Source organism: Ovis aries, chromosome 1 (assembly GCF_016772045.2).
Source record: "Ovis aries strain OAR_USU_Benz2616 breed Rambouillet chromosome 1, ARS-UI_Ramb_v3.0, whole genome shotgun sequence".
Classification (NCBI taxonomy): domain Eukaryota; kingdom Metazoa; phylum Chordata; class Mammalia; order Artiodactyla; family Bovidae; genus Ovis; species Ovis aries.
Window position 1 is genome coordinate 62369036 of NC_056054.1, and position 26697 is coordinate 62395732.

Sequence of the window (26697 nt, forward strand, 5' to 3'; positions counted from 1 at the left end):
GCCGCACCCCCTCCCCTACCCCTCCTAACTCTTATAAGACCACTCTGAACTCTGTGGAGGGCTGAGGAGCAGAGTAGGGGCAGAAGGAACAAGTAGCAATTCTCTGGGTGAGTTACAGCCCTGATTTAAATTTTCGACTCAAGGGGTGGAGAGGAAAAAATCAGACCAAAGCACCCCTCCCCAAATGCACAGTCTGGCATTCTTGCCTCCCTTCTTCCCCCTGCCATGCTTCTCTGTGACTAGCTATGTCGTAGATGCAAATCCCCCACGGTCTTATCCTTATGTCTTGAATAAGTACAGTAGACAGCTGCCTACTTGACTACTGAGGTCATGCCCTGGCTTTGCTTCTCCAGATACTTACACCCTAAATTCAGCTCCTAAAATCTCATCATCAAAAATTAACTTCCGTGGGTAGTGGGAACTGGATGATCTTTCAGTTTCCCTTGGGTCATTCAATAACAAGGAAGAATTGAAGTGCTTACTGAGCTATCTTCTAATTAGTGATGGTTCCTCTATTTTCACTCCTTTCTTCAATAATTCATTTTACAGATAAGAAAGCCAAGGTTCAGACAAATTCAGTAATTTGTCCAAGGTCACACATGAAGACAGAAATCCAGGATTCAGGTCCAGGTGGGTCAGCTTCCAAAAGCCCACCATTTTGTGGTCACATCAATCTGCCACCTTTGCAAACAGCCCTTGAAAGATTAGACTCAGAGCTCACTAACTGACAGTCTGTGGGCTAATTCTTCCTGTAGATACAGTTTATTTGACATGCACAATTTTAAAAAGTTTGCATTTAAGTGCATTTTGGACAGAGAAGGTCTGACCCCTGGAGTTGTCTGAATTTGCTATTAGACTACAAAGATTGGTTTCCTCAGAGATAGCTACTCTATTTTTCAAGTAGATGAAGGAAGAGAAAAGCCTTCAGGAATAGAAAAGGACAGTGGGTGAAGAGACATTATCACCTCTAGAGCAGCAGAGGGGCAAGCTCGAAGGTGAGAGATGAGAAATGGCCAAACATGCACGCTTTGTAATGATGCCCATGTCCAGCTCTGTTGACTCGGACCCCACCACTGGTGGATTAATGCTTAGCCTACGTATGAGCAAATGATTCCTTGGTTATCTCATCAAGTACCCATTTAAACATTTTTTTTGTTGTTGTTGCAATAATTGTGATTGTTTTGCTTTGAGACATTCAAAATCCTCAACCTGGTGTGCTTGGCCATTTGTGAAAGAGTTGCTTGGGGTTAGAGGAGAGTCTGTGCACACGAAAGAGCATTCTTTTTTGTTTCTTTTCTGGAACAGTGTGAAGAAAATCACCATTAGGACTTTTAATTGCTCTACAAAACTGTAGTCATAGCCTGGGTACAGGCTAAAGAAAAAAGTCTTTAGCATATGTTCAGTGCCCTGAGATCTTCAGCTCCAGGTGGTAGTATGCTGGTAAATGTGGGGGAAAATATATGCCTAATAAACCCATAGACGTTTATTATAAATTTTACTGTATTATAAAGGATGAGCAGCATATAATCTTTAAATAATAGTAAAGACTTCAGCACTCCTGACTGTAATTTTCATATTGCCAATTGATTCTCACAGAATGCTTCTGTTGCAGTTTGTGCATTTGAGGCCAAACCAATAGTTGCAACTGACAAATCAGTATGACAATTCCAAAATGGCTGCTGGGTGATATTTTGTTAACAATAGTAAGACGGATGAGACAATGTTTGGCAATGATGTAAGTGACTTCATTGCTAAAGTGCATAGTAGCTTTTGAATACTGGAAGAATATTTCCTCATTTTCCCTCAATGTAATGGTTACACACATAATACACTTTTAGGTTTAATCTGCATAATTAAAATTTTTCGCATCAGAATTTGGGATGGACATGTACTCACTACTATATTTAAAATGGATAACCAACAAGGACCTACTGTATAGCACAGGGAACCCTGCTCAGTGTTACGTGGCAGCCTGGATGGGAGGGGGCTTTAGGGGAGAAAGGATACATGTATATGTATGACTGAGTCCCTTCCCTGTTCTCTTGAAACTATCATGTTGTTATTTGGCTATACCCCAATACTGGAGAAGGAAACAGCAGCCTGCTCCAGTATTCTTGCTTGGGAATTCCATGGGCAGAGGAGTCTGGAGGGCTATAGGCCATGGGGTAACAAAGAGTTGGACTTGACTTAGTGACTGAGCATATATACCCCAATACAAAATTAAAAGTTTAAAAAATTTCTCCATCACTTTTTTATGTCTAGAAAATCAGTAAAATGATAAATTAAGTCCTGTTTTATAGCTTTGCTGATTTCTGTGGTGCAAACATTCTCACCATACCCAATTTCAAGTTACCACTGTGATATTATTGAATATGGCATCGGGAAGGGATGTGCACGGCCACAGTGTTATATACAGAAACAGCTGTAAACAACTGTAAGAGCACAGCTAAGGTAAAATGTAATAATATAATTAGGAAGTTATTACCTTTTTTAGAACAAAATTTATTTAATCATGTTTATACAATTTGATTTTTAATAATAGGTGTGTTTAATAAGCACCTGTCAAAATTCCCAAAAATGTAACAGTTGGCCTGGGTAAGCTGGCTGTAGCAAACCACTGCCCTATACAGGGTGCTTCATGGTTTTATAAGACTTGGTTTTTGAATTTCAGCATAAGTTGGCCTTTCACAGAAAGTTACTTTAAGTCACCCTCCACCTTCTTTGTTAGTACCACGAATAACTTTAGTTTTAAAATTTGGCTCATGTAGCTCTTGTTTTCTCATGGCAGACAATATTTGAGGATTAGCTTTCAAAGAGCTTTTGAAATACACTGATGGTATAAGGTATCATGAATACTTAAAAGGAAGGATAGCAAATTGGATTTGCTAAATAGGAGCCTAAACTCAATGAAGCTTTCAAACATACAAGAGAAGATGACTGATTGGAAACTTAAAGTCTAATTGTCCTACGTGTAAAGAGGAAATGAGAATTCACAGTTTACGTTATTAAACTTGGCTCCACTATAAATTATTGTTCCCCTTTTAACCATCTTTCCCTTTCATTTCCACTTAGGTTATTTTGCTATACTCCTTCCATCTTTGTAAGCTACTTAAGAAATGAGGTGATGTATGATTACATAATTTCAAACAGTTCTTCTAAAAACATGTTTTATATAAATTATAAATGAAATTATAATGAAATTATAAATGAAAATACAAGTTATAAAAATACATAACACAGGTTTCTTATTTAAGAGTCAAATATGAAAAAAGTTCTATTGGACTTAATGCAACTGTACACATTTGTCAAAGCCCACTGAACTGTACATTTAAAGCTTGTAAATTTTATTGTATGGAAATTATATTTCATAAAAGTGGACTTTAAAAAGTTGAAGCCCTCTTTCTCCCCCTCTATTCCATTGTTGTCTTTTCTCTTCTCCCTCTCCTTATGGGAAATTACTATTAAGTTTGATGGAGGTCCTTCAGACTATTTTTAACACATGTACATACTCAAAACAGAACCTGTTTATCTCCCACTGAATTTGTCAGTGAAGGAGCCTGAACATCTCAGTTTCTAGGGGCCCCAAAGTCCACTTCTCTCAAAGGCCGGTAACAAAAACCTCTTCAGATTTCATACTTGTGAAAGCAATTTCTGTGATTGTCTTACAATTACTAACTTTTGCCTATAAATAGTTCCAATGTCTGTAAATAATGTTACACAAAAATTGAATAACTATTGGGATTGTATGCATGCGTGTGTGCTAGGTTGCTTCAGTTGCGTCCAACTTTTTTGTGACCCCATGGACTGTAGCCACCAGGCTCCTCTGTCAGTGGGATTTCCCAGGCAAAAATACCAGAGTGGTTGCCATGCCCTCCTCCAGGAGATCTTCCCCACCCAGGTACTGAACCCTCATCTCTTATGTCTCCTGCTTTGGCAGGCGGGTTCTTTACCACTAGTACCACCTGGGAAGCCCACTGGCATTGTATACTGCTGCTGCTGCTGCTAAGTCACTTCAGTCGTGTCCGACTCTGTGCGACCCCATAGACGGCTCCTTTGTCCCTGGGATTCTCCAGGCAAGAACACTGGAGTGGATTGCCATTTCCTTCTCCAATTCATGGAAGTGAAAAGTGAAAGTGAAGTCACTCAGTCATGTCTGACTCATAGTGACCCCATGGACTGTAGCCTACCAGGCTCCTCCATCCATGGGATTTTCCAGGCAAGAGTACTGGAGTGGGGTGCCATTGCCTTCTCTGCTGGGATTGTATATAGCTATTTAATTCCCTGCTTCTGAAGGACTCTCTTGTTGTCATGAACTACTTGATCTTCAGGAGTCATTGCAGTTGCTAAACGCATCAGGAATAAAAGCCCCTCAACTATGATATGCTCAGAAACGGAAATTTCTGTGAAACAAGGTTCACAGATTTCACTCATGTTTTAGGATGGGTTTTTTTTTAACCTCAGCACTGTCGACATTTTGGGCTGGATAATTATTTGTTTTGGGGGCTGTCCTGTGTATTCTAGGAGGTTGAGCATCCTTGGCCTCTATGCACTATATATCAGTAGCATCCACCCCCTTCACCTCCCACATAATAACAAAAATATCTCCAGATATTGTTGGATGTTTCCTTGAGGGAAAGGGAGGACAAAGATGCCTCTGGTTGAAAACCAGTGTTTTAAGAAGAAAGCTATCAAATCTATTCATATTTTAAAAGAAAAACAGATACTTATGGGAGATAGGAGGAAAAATAACCAGAAAAAGAGAAATCAAACTTCCAAAGAAGTATACCTTTGCTCTTCTATTCTTCCTCTGAATTAATAGGATCCCTGAAAATAAATGGATTGGTATTTAAGAAAACAGCTGTTATCCACACATATCTTGTACAAGAAACCCAAATCCCCTATAAATGACAACCAAACCACGGTGGATGAAGAAAGCAGCCACCCCATCTCACCTACTTATGTGGGCTCTCTGTTTTACATTTCTGAAATGGGGAAGAGAAATTGTGGTTTCCTCCTGGATGTGGCCTTTGCTAGTGTCAGACAGTGAATGTTGAGAAGGTACTTTGAACGCTTGGGAAAGTGATGTCATTTCATCAAGCCCACTTCTCTTTTATGGAGGTTCAGAGAGATAAAAAATTAAGTGACTTACCTAAAATCATACAAAGGTAGTGAACTGAACTGCAAAGCTAGGACTACACCCTAGTTCTCATGACTCTGTCCAGGCCTTTTCTAGTGGTCTTGGTTTGGTGGAGAGAATTTAAGTGGGACAAAGAGGAACGATATCAACCCCTCCCCAGCCTCTTCCTCCACTCCCAAGTTAAGGAGTCTCTCTTCCCTTTCAAGATCTAAAGTAGGTTGTCTAGTACAAACTAATTGCATTCCATGATTTGTGGAATGTCCTAGGCCAGCGGTTCTCGACTTGGGCCACATATTAGAATCATCTGGGGAACTTTAAAAAAATATATAGATTTCTGGGCCCCAACCATAGAGATTCTTTCAGAATGTGGTCCACTGGAGAAGGGAATGGCAAGCCATTTCAGTATTCTTGCCTTGAGAACCCCATGAACAGTATGAAAAGGCAAAATGATAGGATACCAAAGAGGAACTCCCCAGGTCAGTAGGTGCCCCATATGCTACTGGAGATCAGTGGAGAAACAACTCCAGAAAGAATGAAGGGATGGAGCCAAAGCAAAAACAATACCCAGTTGTGGATGTGACTGGTGATAGAAGCAAGATCCGATGCTATAAAGAGTAATGTTGCGTAGGAACCTGGAATGTCAGGTCCATGAATCAAGGCAAATTGGAAGTGGTCAAACAAGAGATGGCAAGGGTGAACGTCGACATTCTAGGAATCAGCAAACTAAAATGGACTGGAATGGGTGAATTTAACTCAGATGACCATTTTATCTACTACTGCGGACAGGAATCCCTCAGAAGAAATGGAGTAGCCATCATGGTCAACAAAAGAGGCCAAAATGCAGTACTTGGATGCAATCTCAAAAACGACAGAATGATCTCTGTTCGTCTCCAAGGCAAACCACTCAATATCACAGTTATCCAAGTCTATGCCCCAACCAGTAACGCTGAAGAAACTGAAGTTGAACGGTTTTATGAAGACCTACAAGACCTTTTAGAACTAACACCCAAAAAAGATGTCCTTTTCATTATAGGGGACTGGAATGCAAAAGTAGGAAGTCAAGAAACACCTGGAGTAACAGGCAAATTTGGCCTTGGAATGCAGAATGAAGCAGGGCAAAGACTAATAGAGTTTTGCCAAGAAAATGCACTGGTCATAGCAAACACCCTCTTCCAACAACACAAGAGAAGACTCTACACATGGACATCACCAGATGGTCAACACCGAAATCAGATTGATTATATTCTTTGCAGCCAAAGATGGAGAAGCTGTATACAGTCAACAAAAACAAGACCAGGAGCTGACTGTGGCTCAGATCATGAACTCCTTATTGCCAAATTCAGACTCAAATTGAAGAAAGCAGGGAAAACCACTAGACCATTCAGGTATGACTTAAATCAAATCCTTTATGATTATATAGTGGAAGTGAGAAATAGATTTAAGGGCCTAGATCTGATAGATAGAGTGCCTGATAAACTATGGAATGAGGTTCGTGACATTGTACAGGAGACAGGGATCAAGACCATCCCCATGGAAAAGAAATGCAAAAAAGCAAAATGGCTGTCTGGGAGGCCTTACAAATAGCTGTGAAAAGAAGAGAAGCAAAAAGCAAAGGAGAAAAGGAAAGACAAAAGCATCTGAATGCAGAGTTCCAAAGAATAGCAAGAAGAGATAAGAAAGCCTTCTTCAGCGATCAATGCAAAGAAATAGAGGAAAACAACAGAATGGGAAAGACTAGAGATCTCTTCAAGAAAATTAGAGATACGAAGGGAACATTTCATGCAAAGATGGGCTTGATAAAGGACAGAAATGGTATGGACCTAACAGAAGGAGAAGATATTAAGAAGAGGTGGCAAGAATACATGGAAGGACTGTACAAAAAAGATCTTCATGACCCAGATAATCATGATGCTGTGATCACTAATCTAGAGCCAGACATCTTGGAATGTGAAGTCAAGTGGGCCTTAGAAAGCATCGCTACGAACAAAGCTAGTGGAGGTGATGGAATTCCAGTTGAGCTATTTCAAATCCTAAAAGATGATGCTGTGAAAGTGCTGCACTCAATATGCCAGCAAATTTGGAAAACTCAGCAGTGGCCACAGGACTGGAAAAGTCAGTTTTCATTCCAGTCCCAAAGAAAGGCAATGCCAAAGAATGCTCAAACTACCACACAATTGCACTCATCTCACATGCTAGTAAAGTAATGCTCAAAATTCTCCAAGCCAGCTTCAGCAATACGTGAACGGGGAAATTCCAGATGTTCAAGCTGGTTTTAGAAAAGGCAGAGGAACAAGAGATCAAATTGCCAACATGCGCTGGATCATGGAAAAAGCAAGAGAGTTCCAGAAAAACATCTATTTCTGCTTTATTGACTATGCCAAAGCCTTTGACTGTGTGGATCACAATAAACTGTGGAAAATTCTGAAAGAGATGGGAATACCAGACGACCTAACCTGCCTCTTGAGAAATCTGTATGCAGGTCAGGAAGCAACAGTTAGAACTGGACATGGAACAACAGACTGGTTCCAAATAGGAAAAGGAGTATGTCAAGGCTGTATATTGTCACCCTGCTTATTTAACTTATATGCAGAGTACATCATGAGAAACGCTGGACTGGAAGAAACACAAGCTGGAATCAAGATTGCTGGGAGAAATATCAATAACCTGAGATATGCAGATGACACCATACTTATGGCAGAAAGTGAAGAGGAGCTAAAAAGCCTCTTGATGAAAGTGAAAGAGGAGAGTGAAAAAGTTGGCTTAAAGCTCAACATTCAGAAAACGAAGATCATGGCATCTGGTCCCATCACTTCATGGGAAATAGATGGGGAAACAGTGGAAACAGTGTCAGACTTTATTTTGGGGGGCTCCAAAATCACTGCAGATGTGACTGCAGCCATGAAATTAAAAGACGCTTACTCCTTGGAAGAAAAGTTATGACCAACCTAGATAGCATATTCAAAAGCAGAGACATTACTTTGCCGACTAAGGTCCGTCTAGTCAAGGCTATGGTTTTTCCTGAGGTCATGTATGGATGTGAGAGTTGGACTGTGAAGAAGGCTGAGTGCCGAAGAATTGATGCTTTTGAACTGTGGTGTTGGAGAAGACTCTTGAGAGTCCCTTGGACTGCAAGGAGATCCAACCAGTCCATTCTGAAGGAGATCAGCCCTGGGATTTCTTTGGAAGGAATGATGCTAAAGCTGAAACTCCAGTACTATGGCCACCTCATGTGAAGAGTTGACTCACTGGAAAAGACTCTGATGCTGGGAGGGGTTGGGGCAGGAGGAGAAGGGGACGACAGAGGATGAGATGGCTGGATGGCATCACTGACTCGATGGACATGAGTCTGAGGGAACTCCGGGAGTTGGTGATGGACAGGGAGGCCTGGTGTGCTGCAGTTCATGGAGTCGCAAAGAGTCGGACACGACTGAGCCACTGAACTGAACTGAACTGAAAGTAGGGAAAAATGTCACTGTTTCTTTTCAAATGCTCCCTCCTAATGACTATAATATGGAGACAAGATTGAGAACCACTAGTCTGTACCCTCTCTATAACTTTGACCAATTTGGGAAGAGGGGTTGAGAAGGGAACGGAGGTAGCTGATATTCACATGTTATCTCTGGCCCCACTGAATTGGCTCCTTTTAGAAATACAATTATTTTATAGGTGCTGTCCCTCTTTTAAACAATGTCAACATAAGCTGGGACCCCAGTCTCTCTTTGACTGCCTGGAAAAAAAGCCCTATTCACCTACAGGAATAGATTGTTCTCAAGTTTGGCAGATTGGAGTACTGCAGTAACAGAGACACTTGGAATATGAAATGCTGGTGTTCTTCAAAGATGCAAGAGCTCTGCTTTGTAGTTCAGGTCTCTCCTCATTCTCTTTTCTCAGCTTTTTCCCTATCTCCACATTCATGTTGCTTCTAACAAAGGACATTTTTGCTTTCTCTTTTGCTGTATTGTCTCCTGCTGATCCCAAGCCTTCAAGGGTCTCACCTTTTACAGCAAAGGCCTTATTGTATTTTCCTAGACAAAGGCAGTTCTCTAAGAATGCAGGGTTTAGCTCTTCCAAGGGCCTATGGACATTGTGTTTGCTTCCCACACATCCATTCTCTGCTTTCTTAGTAGTTACCTGGGTTTTCACTTGTATATCCATACCTCCCTGTGAAGCCCACATTATCTGAGGGAAGCTAATTCTGCCTCTGACTGCAGCCTGAGACTCTAGCCTAAGGTTCCTCTCTTGGTTCATAGTACCCATAAGTATCCCAGTAATATTTTCATGGGGCCTTCAGGCCAAGAAAAAAGAGTGAAACACAAACCAAAACAAACAAAAAAATAAGCTCTATCAAACCTAACGCTTTTATTTATTAAGTAGTTAGGTCCAAACAACTTAATAGTAGAAGGGTGGATGATGTCTGACAGGTATATCTGTATTCTTTTTGAACATTTTATATTTCTACCATTGTACCCCTGTGAACCTGTTTGTGGTGCCCCACTGTGCCTGGATGCAGTCAGGAAACTGTAGTGCCAGAGAAATTCATCCCCAGTTCCATTAGTGGTTCAGGGATGAACAGATGACCAATTTGAACCAGTAAGAATGGGCAAGATCGAAAGAAACTTCCTTACTTTTCTGAGAGAACTGATGTCCCTCCCCCTGAATGGGGGTGAGGAGGCAAGTGGCCAGGAGCTGCTGGCAGCCACTGTGCTCCCCTGAAGAGGAGCCAGCTTTATAGTGAAGCCCATCTGTAGAGGGGAAGACAGAGTCTGGTTCTCTGTCAGCATCACTGAGCAGACCTATCAAATCTACCCTAAAGTCTACATTACTTCAGAACTACAGGGACCAATAATTCTCCTTCACAGTTTTAGCCAGTTTGACCTGGCTTTTCTGCTCATGGCTAGTGACGACAAACAGCTTTTACCATTGAGAACTAAATTTGGCTATGACAGAAAGTACCTGCCCCCTCTAAACAACTTTTAAAAGTTTCTTTCTCTGTCATGTGAAAGGAGTTTTGAGGATGCAGTGCCGTGTATGGACTTGACAGTCATCACGAGGTTCTTCTTGCTTTTTGCTCTATTATGTAGCTCTTGTCCTAGTGGTATGAAATAGCTGTTTGTGCTCCAGCCTTCACATATTTTTTTCAAACTTCAGGGTAGGGAGAAGGGCACAACTCCTCTCTTTCAAATCCAGGCTTCCTGGATTTCATACCCAGCACCACTAATTTCATATCATTAGACAATACTTGGAGAAGGAAATGGCAACCCACTACAGTGTTCTTGCCTGGAGAATCCCAGGGACGGCAGAGCCTGGTGGGCTGCCATCTATGGGGTCGCACAGAGTCGGACACGACTAAAGTGACTTAGCAGCAGCAGACAATACTCAGTCTCTTAGGAGAAAGAAAGCTGAGAGGTGTGGACTTTGTTCCAAGTGGCAATATGTTCATTTAAAACTCAAGATTCAATTAATAAGAAGGAAGTGTGGCATAGAAGTTGGAGAAGGCAACTAGCTGACTGTCATCAATTGGTTCAGACAGCAATACATTTTTGTATCCCTGCTGCTGCTAAGTTTCTTCAGTCGTGTCCAACTCTGTGTGACCCCATAGACAGCAGCCCACCAGGCTCCGGAGTCCCTGGGATTCTCCAAGCAAGAACACTGGAGTGGGTTGCCATTTCCTTCTCCAATGCATGAAAGTGAAAAGTGAAAGTGAAGTCACTGAGTAGCGTCCAACTCTCAGCGACCCCATGGACTGTAGCCTACAGCCTACCAGGCTCCTCCGTCCATGGGATTTTCCAGGCAAGAGTACTGGAGTGGGGTGCCGTTGTATCCCTACTGCATATATTTTGACCTCTGCCCCTTTAGGCAATCGACATACTGCTTGGATTGAATTGAGTTAAGGTAACCAAGTCATCACAGGAGAGTGAATGAAGCTTCCAGAGAGGCACAGACACATCACTGGCTCTCTGTGCAGGGCCTGGCATGGGGTAGGCACTCAACACATTTGTTAAATGTTGAACAAATGGATGAATAATCTTTCAGCAGTGCATTTTACCATTTCAGTAACTCTTCAAAGCTTCCTAAAATCTCCTGATGCAATTTCCTGTAAGACACACTCACTCAGAGCTCAACCTTCTGGAAGCAAAGAAGAGCTTCTAGCCAGTGCTTGTGCTGCTCCCTTCTGTGCAATTTATACTTGTCACTGGATCTCCAGCTTTAATCAGCATAGGTGCTCTCTCCAGGGGCACCTTTTCAAATTCTTCCTAACAAGCTCAGGGATGGGAGTACACAATACTTCCCACCCGTTTCCTTCCTCTTTCCACTATTCCTACTTGAAGAATTTAGAATCCTGTTTACTTTTAAGCCACAGGACTTCAGACTTTCAGACTTTTCTATTCAAGTCTAAGAGCATTATGTAGCCCAAGAAAATTAGAGCAATAAGCACTTACTACAGATATGTTATATTTTAATATGCAAGCATTATCAACAGAGAGAAAGGAACTAGATGGAATACATGATATTGTTTATTCTGTAAGCATTTCCCCTAAAAAGACACAGTATTTTAAAGAAATTAGCTTTTCATAGGTATTTGTATTTCAACAATCTAGTGAAGCTCTGCATTTTTCTGTTGTTCTTAAAATGGAAACAAACCTTATGTTTTGAAATTTGCTACCATGAATTTTTTTAACTTTTTAAACATTTACTTGATTTATTTTAATTGGAGGCTAATTACTTTACAACACTGTGGTGGTTTTTGCCATATATTGACATGAGTCAGTCATGGATGCATGTGTTCCCTCATCCTGAACCCCTCCCACTTCTCTCCCCACTCCATCCCTCCGGGTTGTCCCAAAGCACCAGCTTTGGGTGCCCTGCTTCATGCATTGAACTTGCACTGGTCATCTATTTTACATATGGTAATACATTTTTCAATGCTTTTCTCTCAAATCATCCCACCCTTGCCTTCTCCCACAGAGTCCAAAAGTCTGTTCTTTATATCTGTGTCTCTTTTAATGTCTTGCATATAGGGTCGTCAGTACCATTTCTAAGTTCCATATATATGTGTTAATATCCTGTATTGGTGTTTCTCTTTCTGACTTACTTCACGCTGTGTAATAGGCTCCAGTTTCATTCACCTCATTAGAACTCAAATACATTCATTTTTATAGCTGAGTAATATTCCACTGTGTATATGTACCACAGCTTTCTTATCCAGTCATCTGCTGATGGACATCTAAGTTGCTTCCATGTCCTGGCTATTGTAAACAGTGCTGCAGTGAACATTGGGGTACACATGTCTCTTTCAATTCTGGTTTCCTCGGTGTGTATGCCCAGCAGTGGGATTGCTGGGTCATACAGAAGTTCTATTTCCAGTTTTAAAGGAATCTCCACACTGTTCTCCATAGTGGCTGTACTAGTTTCTGCATGCTTTTTTATCACATGAGTGTTACTTCTCTGAAGTGCTATGCCAGTTGTTTTATTTTATAAGATACTATTCTGAATGGTATTAGGGAGCATTTTCTGTCCAACAACACAGTGATTTACTTTTGGCATGAATCGTCTCCCCTGCCCTCAAATGCTGATATAGGATGTCTGGTGAACTCCAGACAGAGGCATGCTTCTGACAGTGTGGTCTACAGATTACCTGTACCCAAGTCACGCAGGGGTTCCTAGGCTCCACGCCAGGGTTGCTGCTGAATTTCTTCTGGTCAATCCGAGAAATGTGATGTGCGTGTCATTATTTATTTATTTTAATTGGAGGATAATTGCCTTACAATGTTGTGTTGGTTTCTGCTGTACATCAGTGTGAATCAGCTATAAGTATATATAGATTCCCTCCCTCTTGAACCTCCCTCCCCCCATCCCACCCCCTAGGCTGTCGCCGAGCACCGAGCTGGGCTCCCTGTGTTATACCCCATTTTCCACCAGCTATCTATTGAACACATGGTTGTGTATATATATCCATGCTACTCTCTCAATTTGTCCTACCTTCTCCTTCCTCCGCTGTGTCTACAAGTCTGTTCTCTATGTCTGTGTCTCTATTCCTGCCCTACAAATAGGTTCAACAGGACCATTTTTCTGGATTCTGTATATATGCGTTAGTTTTTCTTTTTGGCCACACCATGCAGGATCTTAGTTTCCCAATCAGGGATCAAACCCTGGGCCAACAGCAATGAAGGCCCAAGTGGTAATACTAGACTGCCAGGGAATTCCTGTGATACACATTTCGAATGTGCACTCTGTGAGATTCTTGGATATGTTAAAGTTGAAAGGTCACTAACTTAGGCTTTTTAAATTAAATTAACATGAACATCACACCTAAAATGTATTATTACTGCTACTGATATTACAACTACTGGTAGCTAATCTGTATTGAACTCATCACTTTCCAGAGTGTAGATGTTTTGTTTTTGAAACTCTGTACCAAGAGTCACCTCTGGATATGTGGTTACAGCTTTGAATTTGGTCCCACTCCGGAAAAAGATAAAAGGGAATGGCTTTGTTGTAAGCTATCTCCAAAGTTTTATACATCTGTAGGCAGATAGCATTTGAGAAATACTGGGTCCCCCAGTGACCATAAATGAAAAACAGATTAAAATGGGAGAAATAGTAACTGATTATTATGGATAGAATACTACTGGAGTGGTTTGTTATTCAGTAGGTCCTTGTTGGTTATCTGTCTTACATATAGTAGTGTGTATATTTTACTCCCAAACTCTTAATTTATCCCTCTTCCCCAGAATATTTACTTTTAATTTGCTTCTCTTGTATGTCACTGTTTCTAAGGATGGGCTAAATCCCAGTATTGTATCCATCTGTGTGCATGTTTTCTCTAGAAGTTGGAGAATGATTTAGGGTTAAAATGTCATTTCTAATTTAGTGCCTAGGTTTTACCATATGCCTTATTAACCTTCAGCCAAGCAATAGGATACTCATCAACACCTAAGGCATTTAATACATGTGATGTTCACGGAGAAACAGTAACCCAAAACTCAACTGTTCTCCCTCCAGCTCAACTGACACATTTCCTAATCTGTCCCACATCAAGGGTACTGGTGTTGGCTTGGTGAGAGTGTCACATAGGCCATTCTGTGATGTACGATTTCAGTCCATGAGGCACAAATCATCCTGGGTAAATCTTTTTTTTTTGGTGGTCTTTTGCCAACTCAATTCAGCCAAGAAACTGAGACCCTGCTGGAGACGGAGGGCACACAAATGTTAAAGTAATTTTTTTCCATGTGCTTTGAGAGTGAGTAGATAAAGATAATAAAAAATAAATGGAAAAAGGTAAAGGACAGAGACTCTAAATTCAGATGAGCCACTGACTGCTGCCAATGGAAACTGAAATGGGAGCCAGCCCCGTTAGTGCCTTACGAGCTTAGACGTCGGCCATCTACCAGAGCTGCCATCAGTTGGATGTGTCTGAAGCACAGCTCAGCTCTCAAAATGTGAATCTAGGTCAGAGGAATCCAGCAACACATTCTGTCCACCAATTTCCTATGGTTTGTTCTTGTGTTGATGGAGAGAACTGAATTTACCATGCCAGGGAGAGTTTGAACTCTCTTCTGAGAATTCCACCAAAGGCACCCCATTTGGTAGACTTTTCTGATGTGATTTCATTGATCATTGTTCCCTAGGGCCTAGTACAGGGCCTGGTACAGAACAGTTCTATAAGTATCTGTCCAAGTGCTGACCTGGGCCTTTTTCCTCCCCTGCCCTTTCAACTCCATCAGTTATGATGTTCTGCTACTTCTGTAAACAGAACTCACCCCCTGCAGGGACCTCTCTGTTGTCATGGCTGCTTCTCCAGTCCAGACCCTCCTTTGCTTTATTTCTGGACTGTGTGATGCTTCCTAACTAGCTTTATTACTCCTGATCTTCCTGTTAAATTATTCTAGGCATAACATCAGACAGATCTCTCTGAAATACCACCTTTTACACCTTTGCTGAAAAATCGAGTGGCTTCCCACAGCCTGCAGATAAGAAGACTCCAATTCCTTTACTTTTGGACTAGCCCCAACTTATTTCTTAGACCTTAATTCTCTTCCTGTCCCTGCACATCATCTGTTGATATAAAATAGATATTCCCCCCATTGTCCATCTACAGCAAACACTCATCCTCTGTGCCCGTCCGTCTGTGTCTTGCTGTTTGTTCAGGTTCACTCGGACTTTGGTTCCCTCCTCCTGTGATCACTCTATCCTTGGAACCCCCACTACCTCTACTAGGACCCTGCACCATTTAGTAGGCATTTGCCTTATCTTACATGGACACTGTCCTGTTTCTCCAGTTCAGCTGGAGAGGCCTTGAGGGCATCCTCCTCCATGTTCCCTGTGCGTGGGACTCTATCTTTCATACAGTTGCTGCTCAATAAATTGCTGTATGATGCTCAAGGAGCCCTAACTTCGAACTCAGCTGTTATCTCTTTTTAGGGGCTTCCCAGGGGACTGAAGCGACTTAGCAGCAGCAGCAGCAGCAGGGGACACTAGTGGTAAAGAACCCGCCTGCCAATGCAGAAGACAAGAGACGCGGGTGTGATCCCTGGGTTGAAAGATACCCTGGAGGAGGGCTTGGCAACCCACTGCAGTATTCTCACCTCCAGAATCCCATGGACAGAAGAGCTATAGCCTATAGGGTTGTGCAGAGTTGGACACGACTGAAGCAACTTAGCACACATGCAATCTCTTTTCAATTGCCTTTGCTTTCGTATGCTTTTTGAAAAGTCTTTTTGCAGAAGAGACAACAATAAAAGGTTTTGGAAACCTTACCTCTTTTTCTATCAGATTTTTATGAATGAATTAGGAAATGATGATGTTTATTAGATATCCAGTTTAATAGTTACATACTCAGTTGAAGCCTCCTCAAAGAGAGATGGAACTAGGATGGATTTTTCTGCAGTTTTCTATCCTCAAGCCAGCATCAACACGTTCAGCTAAGCATAAGTCTTCTATCACTTACTGCCACTGAAAGGACGATGTCACAATGGTCAAGAGTCTATAGTGAACCCACTTTGGAACTATCTATATCACTGAGTGCTTTCTAATTAGATGGTTGCTACTTTTTGCCAAGCTTGAGACATAGTCCTTCACCTTGCCTGCCTGTCATGAAATTTCCAGCGGGGAGGAATGAAGCTCTCATTCCTTGGAGAGGCTGATTGGACTTTGTTTTTTCAGGATGAGATTGCCTACTGGAGACAGGGTCACACAGGGAGAGCTGGAGGCAGAGCCAGAAGGACAACCTGTGAATCTGGACTCTTAAGTTCTCTGCTTTGCCCTCAAATCCATTTTGGCCCTTTAGACAACTATGCTTCTTCAGTCGAATCAACATATGATTTTGTTTGTAAAGTAAGTTTTTTTCTCTAATATCAGTAATAATATGAAGTTTAATCTTTTTTTCTCTTTGACATAAATCTCTGTACATCAAGATAAGGTACTGTTGTTAGATTTTTCTTTGTGTGGTGTGTGTGTGTGTGTGTGTGTGTGTGTGTGTGTATGCTGGGGGAGGGGTTTGGGAAGCATGAGTCAAATGCAAATTTTCTATTCTCAGAAAATGATAACATTAGTGATTTCTGATAACTCAGAATATTTTAATAAAGAAGTTTAACATGTCAAATGGATTGAATGATGGCATTCAAGTTATAACCTAGTTAGGTATTATATTAATATTTTAAGTTGTACAGTGTTGAGCTCTTGGCATGAAAAGAGTAAGGAGTTTCTGACTTTCGATGGTTTTTGATTTGGATACTTTCTCTAACTTTTAATGCTACTTGGAGGCTGTTCTTTTGTACCTCTATTATAGATATAGTGATTGGCTTCTTCAGGTGCATATTATTCAGGATCATAAGTTAAATGATTTTGTAAGTTGTAGAAATTCTTGAAGGCAGTGGCTTTCAACTTAGTCTGTGTACCAGAATCACCTGTGGAACTTTTGAAAATACAGATGCCAGGCAGAGGGCAGACTTGTGGTTGACAAGACGGAGGAGGGCTGCATGGGGAAGTTTGAGAGTTGGGGATTAGCAGATGCAAACTACTGTATATTGAATGGATAAATAATAAGGTACTACTGTATGGCATAGGGAACTATATTCAATATCCTGTGATAAACCATAATGGAAAAGAATATGAAAAGGAATGTATTTATACATATACATATGTATATATATAATACATACGTATATATAACTGAATCATTTTGCTATATAGCACCAATTAGCACAACACTATAAATCAACTATACCTCAATAATAAATTTTAAAAAATGCAGAGGGCCAGACTGAATCCCAGACCTAGAACATCAGAATTTTCTGAGATAGGGCCAGGACAGTGTGTTTTCAGAAAGTTTTAAACCACATCCTTTATCAGGAACCACCAATTCAAGGTCACTCAGAGGCTTTTTCTTTCATGAGCAGGAGTCTTGGATTGAAAGAACCCATAAAAGGCCATTTGCTCAACCTCCAAACAAGATACTTGAGTTCCCCCAATGACATCCCACAGAGTCTGCTAAGCACTTTTTGATGTCCATTATATAATGGATAGAATGAACAGCCTTTTAAATATTATTTCTTCCTTTTTTTCCTCTTTGACATTTTCTTGAAAGCTCAAGAGAGAAAAACACATTATTGTTCCCTTTCTCCTACTTGGCCAATTTTGCTTTCTTCCTGCCTTGCTTGGGATTAGTGCTGGTATACAGCAAGGTTGTTTTGGTCTCCGAGCTTCAGATTATTTATTGCCCTCCCATGCCAAAGCATTCTTTTTGGCCACCCCAGCCTTGTTGGCATACAGCTCTGGGAATACTGTCAGATAAGCCAACTGCTGCCAGGAAAAGGAGCATAAACAGTTGTTACAAACTCAGAGTCTATTTGGTTTTGTGTTTTAATTTCTTAATTCAGGCACGGTTGATTATTTTTTAAAAGATCATTGTCTTGTGAATCTGGTGAATACAATTGGAACAGAAAACCCAAAAATGAGACTAAATTAAACCTACGACGGATTGTCAATTTGTCCTTCACAGTAGACACACAAAGTGGGAAATCTTGTGGTTATAGACTGTAATTCCCTGTGACAGCAACTGAGAATGCAAAGTCTTTATTTTTCCATTTCAATCATGCTGTTGATACTGGTTAGCTCTCCTTCTGTCTTTTGGTTTTTGCTATTGCTGTTCCAGTTGTCATTAAAGGAAATTCCAGGGGATTAAAAAAATATACAAAATCCAAAAACATTAAGGACTTTTTCCATTTTCATTTTTTAAATGACCACCTATAAAATAACATGGACATTTTTGGACATAAAATCAATGCTGAAGCTGAGTCAAAACGAGAGGAAATACTGAGTGACCTCTATTATATAGTTAGTCATGCAAAAGAAAAACACACCGTATCCTATGCAATTTAAATTAGCTCAGAGCAAGCAGCCCGTGTCCTCATTCAAGGAATCTTACAAGTGTAATTTGTTATTTCAGGAAACATAAAAAACTTAAAGACATTCCTGTCCAGATGCATTATGATCTTTTTAATTTAAAATTGCAAGTCTACTGGAATTCCATGTACTATATTTCAGCTCCATTTATATGACAAAGGCACAAAAAATGGAGTGGTGATCTCATAATTTTTTTCTTACCACATCCTTTTAATATTTCTATTAAAAGTCTTAAACAATAATTCATTGTGATACAAAAGAATAAAATTAGTAATAAAAGAAAGGTCACTAAACAAACTGCAGATGCCGAGAGGAGAAAAATACCTGGTCTCCTGTGTGGGGTTAAGTTAGGAAGGTGGGGCTATGCCTCTTGCCTCCTGGCCAGCTTATGGCACACCCCTCAACATGTCAGTACCACAAGTCCCAGGAGCTCTGAACTTGGGGAGGGCAGCAGCTTTCTCATCTGATTGTTTTAGCTAAGTGTCACTCTTCCCCACCTCCTTTTCCTATCTTCTTCACTCCCTCTTTTTCTGCTTCCTTCCTTCCTTTCTCTTACTCCCAGGTGGCTGGAAGACTAAATGCTACCAAGAAGATTGGGTTAAAAATTATTACTGAGAGCCCCTCCTGATGGCGAGAATTATGATCTGTCCTCCTGTGACAGAGAGCATGTAATTAATCCAGGTTCCTGGAAAGCAGGTCGATTTTGGCACGGATATAGAAAAAGAACGGATGAGATGTAGTGCAAATCCACTCTTTATTATGTTTTTTCCCTCCCCAGCTTTACTGACATATAAAGGACTATATATATATATTTAAGTTTTACAAAGATTGGCAGGCAAGAAGAAATGGGGAGATATTGGTCAAGGGGTATATAAGGTTTGCCTTTTTTTTTCCTTATTAAAAGATATCACATGGAAGGTAAAGCAAGGATTTGAGATTTAGACTTAGCTACTGAAGAATTATTTCTGTAAGTTAATCACAGCCCACTTCCAACAATATATGTATTTTTACTAATCTTTAAAAATTAAAATATAATATACAAGATGGCCCTGCACACCATGACTCCCTCCCTCTTGAATTCACTACTAATAATACAGAGTTGGACACGAGTGAAGCGACTTAGCAGCAGTAGCAGCAGCAGCATAGACTGCTAATAGCATAGAGTGGTTTGATCTCTGGGCTTCCCTGGTGGCTCAGAAGGTAAAGAATCTGCCTGCAATGCGAGAGACCCAGGTTTGACTCCCTGGGTTGGAAAGCTCCCCTGGAGAAGGGAATGGCTACCCACTCCAGTTTTATCTCTTGTTTAACTTTAAATGAATGAGATAAGAGAATATGTGTTATCTGGAGGTTGGCTTCTGTTGCTCAAATTACGTTTGTGACCTGAAGCTCAGCTGTGCAGCAACTGGAGTTCTCATCATCTTTGAGAAGACAAACATTCCTCGTGGAAGAGTACTAGGGGATCTACTGCCTGAACATAAATTAATTACTCTTATATTATTTTCTTTTATAACTAGAGGAGCAGGATGAAGGTAGTGATTGCCCAGGGGCATGAAGGGAATGCTGAAAAGTGTAGGAGAAAAAGTATAGCAAGGGCAGGTTGCTCTAAAGGCTAATTTTGCTTAGATAACAGTATTTCTAGGGTAAGACCTGGTATCTAATATCTTTAGTAATTTCAAATCAACCTAATTTCCAGTACTTTGGCCACATCAATGGTAAAATATGGTAATGATAGGTCCTCCTTTTTTTCTTTCCTATATTAGATAAACTGTATTAGAAGTGTATTAAATATACCTTGTGTTAAATACATTCTGGGCTTTTTAGCAGAGAGTTGCTAAAGTCATCTTGGATGGATTATTTCATTTAAATAGACAATGCATACACTATTAAATCTCCTACAGCCTAGACAGGTATGATGACTATCTCCATAAGAACCCACTTCATTAACCAAGAATAGACTGCAACCCATTACAAAGTGCTTCAAATGCAGTAAGACTACCGGGAAGCCCTTGGGCTCTCAGCTTTGCATGAATATGCAAGAAGTAGTTTTAAAGACTCTGAAGGAAGCAAGTACTCAAAGAGCAGTGACAGATGTGGGAAGCAATCAGGTTTTCTGTGTGTAGCACAGAAAGGCACAATTCATCCCAGTTTAAATGCTACACCCTTCAAAGTGATGCCCAAGTGGCCAGGGGCTTCTCTATGGAGACAAGACTGAGACATCACGATTTACAAAGGAAAAACAGCTATCTGGGACCAAACTCACATCTTCCCTGATACAGATCAGATACTGATAACCAGCAATAAATGGGAAGAGAGGAATAGTTGGAGAGAGGGGAGGAGAAAGAGCGAGCTTAGCTAGAACCAATCCATGGCAAAATAATTAGAAAAGGCTTTCCAATAGAAAAAGAATGGCTATGGAGTGGGCTGGGCAACTGGGGCCAGCAGAAGCTGGGTCCAGGAAATCTGATTCTGACACCATGAGATCCTATTCAAAATGCCTTATTTCATCTGTCCTCAGTATTTTCACTTGTGAAGTGGAAAAAAACCCCCACAATTTCATTACTTGTAAATGACATATTTGTCTCTGACCGTTTGTCTTCCTGCCTGTCTATATCAGTATTTATATGTCCAAATCAGCAGTGAGACTTACCCACCATCAATTTTATTCATTGATTTAATGCAGGTGCCTAAACTGTTCTCAAATAACCAGTTCAATTCACTAAATCTGAAGTTTTCACCAACACACTTATTTCTGACCCTCATGGAGATCTCATTAGTTTTCAGTTTACTTTGTACTCCTACCTTGGCTACCAGGGAAGAGGACCTTTTTGATGCTAGGAACATGGCAGGTGGGCATTGGCCAACTCCACAGGCCCATGGTTTATGAGGCACATTTTCTGATGGAAAATTCAGTCTCCAAAGAATGTTTTTCTAGTCAGAATTATTTATAGTTTCTGACACAGAAGGTTTCAAGTAGGGTGAACATCATTATTAACACTGACTCAAATGGACTCTAAAGGAAGGAGGACTATAAAACCCTCATGCGACGCTCTTAAAAGATGTGGTCTTAGAGGACTTGACGATGGAAAAGAAATGATTAATGGAGAAATGTGGGTGAGTGGCCAAGGCATAGAATGGAACTTGAGGCTTGGGGTTTTTTTTCCAGGTCATCAGTTGCCATTTTTTGACCACAGGGCCTTCCTTCTCCATTTAGTTTTTTGCAAAAGGAGGGATGGTCCAACAGCTTTGCAGCAATACAACCTCTTCTGCTCAGAGCCTATGGATAACCAGACTTCTGCTTCATGGAGACAGACTCATTCTTTGCTCACTTTTATGTCCCTACCCCTTCAGACATCATCTGCCCCATCCAGTTGTGTCCCCTGGAACCCACAAGGAAACTCTTTATTAGTTGGGCTAGTTTGGTTACATCTCATGAATATACTCTGCTTAGTCTTTGCTTATTTCCTGTCCCCACCTGGAACTCTCTCTCACTGAATCCCACTCTGACAAACCCTTCAAGACCCACATCAAGCCACATTTTCTTCATGAAGTTTTCTCTGAATATCTAGACCTCAAGGAGTTTCTTCTCTTCTGAATAACAATTAGGGCTATTTCATATAACTGAGTGCTAGTTAACCATATTGTGTTATCTCTTAGTTTATTACATGTTAGTTTCTCTAAACTAAGTTAGGGATCAATTTGTGTTAAAGACCTACTGAGTTAGAGACCAATTTATTTGAGTTAGGGACCTAGTTTACCCAGAATGGCAGATGAAACTACTTTTTCTAGTTTGTCTACCCAGAGGAGGTTCTTTCTGCTAATTTACACAAAGGCACCGTATGGACAACTTCAGCCTTCTCCTTCCCTTGTAATCAATTTCAGACACGTGCAGGCCAACCCAGCTGCCATGGGAAGACATCATAGTTAGTCCCTGAGGAGAGAAATAATCTTCCTAGATCCTCTGAATGATATCATTCATCAACTATTTTCTTTCAAGGCATCATTTCTTTTTTTTATATGCAGAAAGTTGACACAGGCTTCCAGATGAAACAGAACAAAAGACATTCTCTAAAGGAAACATAGAAAAAGCCACTAAATTCAAAACCCAAAGTAGATTATTCAACAACAATTGTTAAAGGTCCGAGAAATATAATCAGAGATACAGTCTGGGAAAGGGAAGAAAGAAAGGCCAAGTGCATTGACTAAAAGAAGTTTCAGATAATGCAAAGTAGAAAGGCAGCAATTGGGAGGCAGAGGTTGCTTCCCAGACACAGCATACCAAGCCCAGCCCTGAGGTAGAAGAGTTAAGACCAGATAGGGCAAACAAATAAACTGTGTACCTTGGAGCACACAGATTTCCTCTCTTTGCCTAAGAGAAATTTCTGTCTTGGTTCTTTACTTTTATTTTTTTGGCCGAGCTGTGCTGCATGAAGTATCTTATTAGTTTTCTGCATGTGTGAGTGCTGAATCTCTTCAACCATGTTCCTTGTAACCCCATGGAATGTAGCCCGCCAGGCTCCTCTGTCCATGGGATTATCCCAGCAAGAATACCGGAATGGGTTGCCATTTCCATCTCCAGGGGATCTTCCTGACCCAGGGATTGAACCCTCATCTCCTGTGGCTCCTGCATTGGGAGGCAGATTCTTTTACCACTGAGTCACCTGGGAAGCCCATCTTAGTTCCCTGAACAGGAATCAAACTTGTGCCCTCTGCATTGGGAACACAGAGTCTTAACCACTAGACTATCAGGGAAATCCCTGTCTTGGTCCTTTAATAAGCCACATGTCATGCAGCACCACTTGAGAGGAAGGGACAAAAAGTAGTCCCAGCCCACCTTTTAGTATTAGCTTTGTGATCTGGGGTGAGCCACTCGATCTAGTTCTTAACTGCAAAATGGAGATAAAGTCACTTCCCTCATTCATTTATTCACTGTATGCCAGATATTTATTTAGGGACCACCTTGGGCCAAACATAAAGGGGCACAATGGTGACCAAAATGGACAAGGTCTTTGCCCTTATGAAGTGTCCAGATCATCTCCCAGGGTTATTAGCTACAGAGAAGGAAGGTGCCTTTGAACTGTAAAGCACTATAACGATAGAAAATCTTCACTATCAATGACGTCTACTCTCCATCTAGCTGTGTGACCTAAAGCAAGTAGTAATTTTTCTGGACTTTCTGATTCCTATCTGTGAAATGAGAAAAATGACTTTCCTAAAATTTAAGTATTCCACTGCAAATGGGAAAGTTAAAATTTTTAGGTACTTCTGAATCACAGCTTTCTAAAAGATTATTATGAAATAGTTCAGAAGTACAAAAGGATAAGAATAATGTAACGACTGTGTGTACCAATTACCTGAGTTAAAAGATAAAATGTTATAAAGAGCTCTGCTGGTGGAATGCCCTCCTTTTCCTCAGAAGAAATAACTGTGATGAGTTATTTCTTTCCAGGAAACCTGATGTGTGAGGAAGAATGGTTCATTAGTAAAGAATTCTTCTAATAGGTGTATTTTCCAGGAAGAGTACTTACTAAGTACTTACTTGGAGAAGGAAATGGCAACCCACTCTAGTATTCTTGCCTGGAAATCCCCATGGACAGAGGAGCTTGGTGGGCTACAGCCTACGGGGTCACAAAGAGTCAGAAATACTTAGCAACTGAACAACAAGTACTTACTTACTCAGAGTAACGGTACATACTAAGTGCTCCTGGTTCCTAATAAATATGAGGTCATGACAGTGTAAATCAGAGAAAGCTCAAGTTCTCTCCGGGCTACCTTTGGTTGCTGTCTGTCCAGTAGACAGTATTAGAAAAACCATGTGACAGGCAGTGCCTACTGCATTTCGAAAGAGCAAAGTTTTACGTTTACCTTGAGGGCCTTCTGTGCAGATTCACTGGATCCAATAGCGATTAGGTTAGGTCCAGCCATGCTGCAGAAACTCTTCAAGTGCAAAGCATCCACCACGGGGACCGTGGAGACTGCATAGTCCTACGCATATGAGAGAAAGTAGTTTGTCATGGCAGAATACCTCTAAAACCCGTTCAAACTTGCTCAAAACATTCTTGCTCTCCAGGAGGCTGCTGGGGTCCCTGAACATCTGGAAGGAAAACTGGGCCTCATAGGTTTGGGTATTGCCAATTAAATGAAGACTGCTTCTAAGAAGGAAGTGCAGAGCCTCCTACCTGACCTGTGACTGCCTTAACAGCTTCGCTGGCTGACCTGCAGAGGGGGCTACTCCAGAAGGATGTGTCTGAATATCCTGTGCACACAAGAGCCTCACATTGTCCTGGGGAACAGCTTCTTGGGGATTACATCTCTTCCTTAGCAGTGTGGTAAGCCAATCTGCTCAAAACCAGTAGAGTAAAGGTACCTTGGGAGGATGTATGTGCAAGGCCCAGCACAGAGTAGGCAGCCAAGTGTGCGTGATCTTTAATTCCACTTTTCATTTTAGAGACAACTGGGACTCCAGATATATATTTTTTAAGTCATCAATTGTGCCAGGAATATCTGCCAAGTGGTTGTATGATTGATTATACACTGGGAGAAAGCAGAATGTCCATGATAACTGTATCTGTTGATGCTGTGGGAGTCCCATGAAGCCTATTTATTAAGTCTTAGCTTCTAAAACTTCTAGCAAACATACAAATATTAAGAGTTATTTTGCAAAGCCCATGACATAAAAATATCATTATTCATGAGATATTGATTCAATGGGTCTATGACTTTTTATTAGGTAGTTACTTTGTGCCAGGCATAAATTATCCTTTACCTACCTTAAAAGTATCAGCCAAGATTTCCGCACCTCGTTGATTTGTCCTTTTGGAAAGGCCCACAAAAAATTCTCTGCCTATAATAAATGTCACGGAACACAGTGAGTGGGTAGCATCAGTGATGGCATGCTATTTTTTTAAATCTATAAATAAAGACTTTAAAGCCTCACACAGTTCTTTCCTACCTTAGAGGTCAGCTCCACTTGTTCTCTTGACTCCTGCTCTCTTTACATAAATGATTTTAGATTATTGCCATTAGAAATAAACTCTTTCAAATTGATAGAGGCAGAAAGTATCAATAGAATGGTGGTTGTCTTGGGCTGATGTTGGGGAGGGGACAGAGCAGGAGCTAGTGAGTCAGTGTTTAATGGGTATGATGTTTCATTTTGGGAAGGCAAAACAGTGCTGGAGATGGATGGTGGTGACAGCTGCAAAACATGAATGCAGTTAATACCCCTGAACTGTGCATTTTAAAATAGTTAAATGGTAAACTTTATGTTATATATATTTTACCACAATAAGGTAATATGGTTTTTATGTAGAAAATAACAGAATTAAACATATTAATAACTTGTAATCAGAAATTAAGTAATAGCAACAAGTTAGCAGAACTTCCTTATTTTCGTCCAAAAGAACAATACTATACAGTCTTGATGAGTCAGATACTTTTTTTTTTTAAATAGTGTTGATGTAAGGGCTGACGAAACCATCTCAGTAAAATGAGTTTAGTGCTGACTGGTCTTCAGCTCTAACAGCTGTCTTTAAAACAACACACCTATTTATTTCAAATTAACCCTCAAATACATCTATCTACAAAGCACTAAAGTTTTAGAGAAAGAAATTTTCTAGTTATTTGGCTTTTCTAAAATTCTACAATTTTTTTTTTCTCAGAAAGCAAAGCATCAAGTAAAAATGCTCTTCTAGTTATAGCTAAAAAACCAATGATAGTAGATAGAGTTAGGCAATACATAAATGTAGGGGTTCTTATCCTTCCTTAATTCTTTGGAAAATAATTTTACATGAAATGTGGAAAATATATTCCAAGAGAAATCAGAATATATTTTGCCCCAGAACAAGTATAAACAGTATAGTCATGTACACTTGTAGCCATGTAGAAAGAATTGCTTGATAGACTTCACACCTGTTACAACTTTAATCTTCATGGTGTCCTTATAACAGGGGTAAAAGACATAGGTCAAGTAATGTTAAGATAAATTCCAATGGCTTATGCTGTTGGCAGACACAAGAATAGTTGGTGGCAAACTGACAGTATTTTGGGTAATGGCCTGATTGTGTTGTCCCTTAAGAAAACTCACTGCTGCTGCTGCTAAGTCGCTTCAGTCGTGTCTGACTCTGTGTGACCCCACAGATGGCAGCCCACCAGGCTCCGCC

The 26697-nt window shown here is 40.6% G+C and overlaps 1 protein-coding gene and 1 non-coding gene across 2 annotated transcripts in view; both read right to left on the reverse strand.

Annotated features, from left to right (window-relative positions):
- The window catches only part of DDAH1 (dimethylarginine dimethylaminohydrolase 1), a 147297-nt gene that overhangs the window by 11556 nt on the left and 109044 nt on the right, over positions 1-26697 (reverse strand). Inside the window, exons 3-4 of the mRNA XM_004002150.5 lie at positions 25309-25382; positions 24404-24523 (exon numbers count right to left, since the gene is read on the reverse strand). Coding sequence (XP_004002199.3) covers positions 24404-24523; positions 25309-25382 — 194 coding nt within the window. The remainder of the gene's footprint in view (positions 1-24403; positions 24524-25308; positions 25383-26697) is intronic.
- Positions 23218-23290, reverse strand: TRNAG-CCC (transfer RNA glycine (anticodon CCC)). The gene has a single exon. It is a non-coding gene; the product is annotated as a tRNA-Gly (tRNA).